Source organism: Dermacentor silvarum, chromosome 5 (assembly GCF_013339745.2).
Source record: "Dermacentor silvarum isolate Dsil-2018 chromosome 5, BIME_Dsil_1.4, whole genome shotgun sequence".
In the NCBI taxonomy this organism is placed as follows: domain Eukaryota; kingdom Metazoa; phylum Arthropoda; class Arachnida; order Ixodida; family Ixodidae; genus Dermacentor; species Dermacentor silvarum.
Genome location: NC_051158.1, coordinates 172,183,060 through 172,188,351, shown reverse-complemented (window position 1 = coordinate 172,188,351; position 5,292 = coordinate 172,183,060). Strand labels below are relative to the sequence as shown.

General features: G+C 51.0%; 1 protein-coding gene across 1 annotated transcript; it reads left to right on the top strand.

The window, feature by feature from the left end:
* Positions 1–1,266: 1,266 nt before the first annotated feature.
* LOC125945281 (uncharacterized) lies at positions 1,267–4,394 on the top strand. Its single transcript, XM_049667045.1, has one exon. It carries the CDS (start codon positions 1,296–1,298, stop codon positions 3,447–3,449), a length of 2,154 nt encoding a protein of 717 aa, XP_049523002.1. The 5' UTR covers positions 1,267–1,295; the 3' UTR covers positions 3,450–4,394.
* Positions 4,395–5,292: the final 898 nt, after the last annotated feature.

The following is a 5,292-nucleotide window of genomic DNA, read 5'->3' as shown; positions in this document are numbered from 1 at the left end:
TTTCTGCTGTCATTCTCTTTTCTACTTGGCTCCTTCTGAAATCCATTGCGCGCATAACGAATCAACTTATAGGCTGATCTACAAAGCACATGTTTTTCGTAACCTGCATTCTTTAACCTGATAACTTGTTGGCCGAAACTTTATTTTTTCCGGGCAAGACTTGGTTACGGCCGATCGCAGACATAAAAAAGCTATGCCGCTTTTTACTACTTACGAGTGTCGCGAATTGTAGCTAAGTAAGGGCTTTTCTGATCGCAGATTGTATGACCAGCAAACGTGGTCTGATGTTGTAGTTAATGCCATGTCTTTGTCCTTGTCACTTTGTTACTTGTTACTTTGTCCTTGTCAGTGCACTGCTTCACCAATACGGTATGATGAAAATGACGTCACTTCGGTTTTTAACGGATATGACGTCACATTATTTTGTCTTGCGACGGAAGTGTTCCCTCCTCACACAGATGGCGCTAAGCCCCATGGACTTAGTTTAGAGGTTCGAGCAAGGTTGAAAATTAAGCTGCGAGGTGTAGGCTTTAAGAGCACACGGAAACTCAGGTTTAATAGTGACCGTGCCCCCTATGCACGGTCGGCGCGTTCAAGAGGAATCTTTAAAGATTAATCTCCAGCGCACTGGGGTCACGTTAAAAATTCATCATCAATGCGCTGGAGATTAATCTCTAAAAATTCATTGCATTTCTTCCCTATCGAAATGCGGCGGCCTCGGCTGTGACACAGCGATCACGCTATAGTTCGACATCAAGCAGTTTAGCATTATCTGCGGAGCCTTTTCCCAGCTAAACCTCGATTTCTTTAACTTGGCGCTTCCGTTTCCGGAAACCAGCCTTCGCGGTGGGTCATTTTTAAAATCTTTTTGCCTTTCCTTCCTTTCTCCATTACACTTTTAGCCTGACGTGAATATCCAAAAGCCTAGTGGGCTTCATAGACTGTGACGGTGCACGCAGTGTTCCAAGCATTTTCTTTACGAATTTATTTTAAGCACGGATGTCGCAGATCGCGTGCGCAATGCAGACATTTTCATTTTCCCATAGGCACCTCACGGCTGCAGCGAACTGCTAGCTAGATTACGATGAACATACAGCACAATGATATATCTGCTATCGATTCGGTGGCCTCTGTCGTTACGCTTATCACTGTGGCGGTATTTGGACAGGTTATTTTTGAGCCATGTGATTGGTTCATGTGCTTGATGCGCGACGCACGTAAAGAGGCTGCGCGGAATGAAATGCCAATACTTGTACGAACGAAGGACAGTTGCCGCAGTTTGCGAGTCTAGAACCATGGCGGCAACTTCGACAGTCGAGGCGGCTTCCAAGAAGAGCGGCACCTTCGGCGGTGAACTTCGTCAGACGTGTACCCATCAGAAGACTCGAGTATGTCGACTACTGCGACACCTGTCAGAGTGCAATGAGATCCTATGGCACGCGGGCCTGCAGCTGAAAGAAGACACTCGAGATGACCTCGGTGACGTCAGCATTGCGATGGTACCAGTGCTTTGCCGCGGCTTTCAATGTTGCCGTTCCCCGGACCATGACGAGGAGGCGGCAGTGCGCCTCATGTGCTGTCTTTTGACGGTGCACCGATGCATTGTTTCCGTAGAGGTGAATTACTGCGTGGCGAAAAACAGTTCCCTGCTCGGATCCCTGGCGTCTTCGTCGAGCGTGAGAAGGCTCAGCATCTTTGGCATCCCGAGAGATGAACCGGGAGCCCTGCAGGGCCTCGCCAATGTCATCGCGTCGCTGGACTTAATCTCGGAGCTGGTGTTCCTGGACGGCTACGAAGCCTGTGAGGCCAAAATGGCAATCCCCGCTCGTCTGTTGCAACTGCCTAGTGCCAGGGTGAGTAAGCTTGACGTCGCAGACCTGGAAATGAGCCCGCACATGGCCAGGAAGCTAATTGAAGCGCTCATCTCAAACGGCACTATCACGGAACTCGCCGTCGGAGCCTGCGTCTTCACCTCCGGCCCCACGAACAGGCCATCCGAATGGTTCGCGCTGTATTTGGCCAAGGAAAATGCGACGCTCCGAAAGCTCGTTCTGAGAGCACGCCACTTTAACAACACATTCGGGCTGCGCACCCTGACCGAATCCATTTCCGCAATGAAGACGTTAGAAGACCTCGTCGCGCAATGGTATGCAAGAAGCCGAGACTGTTCGATGTTCTCTACGGTAGTCCGCGCCAGCCGCTCACTTCGCAGTTTGAGCTTGCGCCTTGCAGGGTGCTGCAGTGAACCAATTCCTCAGTACCGAGCTCGAGGCATTGAGACGTTAAATGTTCGGCCCTGGCTGTCGGCGTTGAAGGAAAACAACGCGCTGAAAAAACTAGTCCTCGACATTCCGTGGTCCTCGACGGAGGACTGCTGTGCCTTAATCCGAGAGCTTCCGAGTAACGACTGCCTCCAGAAACTTGTCTTGCGCAGTCTTCCCGACGACGGTGGTCTGCGCGAAATTTGCGGCATCATTCGGGACTGCGGCATTGGCCACAGAGTGTATATCGAAGACCACCACGTTGGCCCCGAGGATGTGCCAGCGCTTTCTGATTCCCAAGAACTAACAGCCGTCATGGTCAGTTCGCGACACTTCGGCCAAGACGTGGCTTCTCTACGAAGTGCTTTCCAAGTCCTGACTTCTTGTAAACACGTAACATCACTTTCTGCGCGTTGCCATAACTTCACCAAGGACCTCTACGCGTCACTGACTGCTTGCATAAAAGGTGCAACCACTTTGAAAGAAATTTATCTCGACATCGAAGTCGATGGCTTACGCGGAGAAAGAGACGAGAGTGTAATTAGGTCGTCTATGTTGGACTTGTTCCGCGGGCTGTCATCCAACCTAAGCATCACCAAGATTACGCTGGAGTGGACCGTACTTTTGGGCGACGACCACTCGCGAGTGCTCGCAGACGCAGTTCTCACCAACCGGCGGCTTTATGAGCTCTCAATACGGGTCATTGACGATGCTTTCTGTGCGTCGATCCTCAGTCATCTTGATCCGGGCCTGGCACAAAACTACAGCATCCTTCATCTGGAGCTTCCCATCAACCCGCAGTGTGGTGCGGAGATAGCAGCAGCGCAGAACATCGTCCGACGCAACTGCAGCCTTGTCAACCGAGCAACGAGATTCGTGATGGGAGTCCACGAACCCTATTGTGCACGCGCCGTTGAGCTTGTCTCGGTGCACCCGAAGCTCGTCGACAACGTTCGACGCGAGGCGAACGTAACCGGAGAGAGCGAAGCCGTGGCCATTATCAGAAGGGCCCTGCGGCTCCCGTGCCTCACCGACATGTGCGAGTTTATGAAGCTCGCCGGTGTCGTCAAGAATCGTGTCCAATGCCACGTTCGGCAGGATGGCAGCAGGCAGCTCGACCAACTGAACCACGACTGCTGGCTACACATTCGCCAGTTCCTGAAGGTGGCCGACGTTGCGGATCCCTAAGGTTTGCTTACTGCGCCTGTGAAACACCATTGTGAATCGTCTTTCAACAACATTCCCCATTCGACGTCAGCCCTTGGACAATCGCAATGGCCACAAGTCTTTGCAGTCGTAAGCTTTAGACTGGAACATAGGTTTCGTGGAAAACATCGAGTACCCTATCGACTGGTACGTGCTCTGTTGCAGTTTGTCCGTGGAGCAGACTGCATTCCCTGTTTTACTTGTGCGACGTCTGCTACGATCATCTTAAGGTGCACGCACACGTCACGGCTGCTGTATTAACTAACATGCAGCTAGAAAAAAGTAGTGATACATCAGCCGTTCCATGCGCATGCGCGTCATCTTGCAGTAGATTGTAGCCGGTAACGCAAGAGTGGATACATGAACTGAAGCCGTTCACTGGTGAAACATGGCCTTCAGTATCTGTGCGTGCTCTCTCGCACGTCAAGAGTCGATGTACAAACGTGCAACACACGACGGGTGAAATGCTCTGTCTGTGTCAAAAAGGTGTGTACTGCACACGACAGAAGTATTCCACATGCGTATGCCGCAAACCGTTAATGCGAGAGTAGCCAGAACCTCCATCATTTTCTTCAAATTATCTTGCATAACTGTCGCAATCTTCATCAGCACTTTCCTCCTCGCCTTCCTATTCGCCTGTACTTCGTAATGCAGGATTCATGCCGAGGTTTGACGAGCCGCATCTGCCGTGTTGGTTTTCATTAACAAAGAATATTTTTTCTTCTTTTCATTCATTTTCATCCAACAACGAAAGACCTTTCGTTTACGACGGTCTGATCTCTCTTCCTTTTATGTCTCGTAAATGCAAGATAAAACACCACTTGTATATTAATGGCTTCGCTTTTAACATCTTTAGTATCCGACGTGACCTTGCAAGACTTTCAAGATCTGACGCGACATATGTTCCCGCGCAATTGCTCGTTTTAGTTGCCTAAATAAAGACTTTTTAGAGTCATATCGCTGTTGTTTACTCTCGATAAGCTTGAACGTGACCGGATTGTTCGGTGGCGATGGCTACCTGACTCACATCGTTCCGAGCGAGTGCATTAAAAAAAATCACAGCATATCCACGGGGTGAATGATGATGAGTGGGCGAAGCTCCGGAGGGAATCATCGGATCTCCCGCTTAAGGGGACGCTAGCACAAACGCGTTAGAGACGTGCAGTACTCTCTAGTAAGGGGGAGCGGCCACAGCGTCTTACGCAGCCATTTACACATGCCGGAACGTGCACCGCGTTTGCCGACGCCATCACATGACTGCTGAGAGAGTATACCCCCCGTATTCATAAACGCTCCTCGACTTGAACTTGACTTGCCACCGCCTTGGGCAGCGCGTTCGAAACGCGTTGAAGGTAAGGCGGAGAGGCCACAGCGTCTTACACCAGCTTCTTACACGGGCCGTAACGCGCTAGCACAAACGCGTTAAGCCCAGACCACACGTACGCTTGCAAACGCGCGCGAGCTCGCGTCCGCGCGCCCACGCATGCGCAGACGGTGCGGCACGGCTCGTACGCGTCGTAACGCGGCGCGATCTCGCTGATCAGCTCCTCTCAGTTATCGCGCGCCTGGGCTGCCTCGCGTCGGCGCGCCTGGTTACGCAGCGATGGCGCGGTACATTCAACTCTCAATTAAGCAGAATTATACCATGCAAGAAAGTGCTTCTTCTTCACTTTTTGTGCTGATCTAACAGCTCCAAAAAGATACAATTACGTTTATAAATATCGAAGCATTGTGAAGCACTGCCAACAACGAAATACGAAGTGGCGTCTGCCAAGGTGTAAACAAGTGAGGCTAGTGAGCGCGCGCTGTCGCGCGTATTTGTGGA

Coding starts and splice junctions, on each gene's coding strand:
- LOC125945281 (XM_049667045.1), top strand. CDS start 1,296: ATGGCGGCAACTTCGACAGTCGAGGCGGCTTCCAAGAAGAGCGGCACC.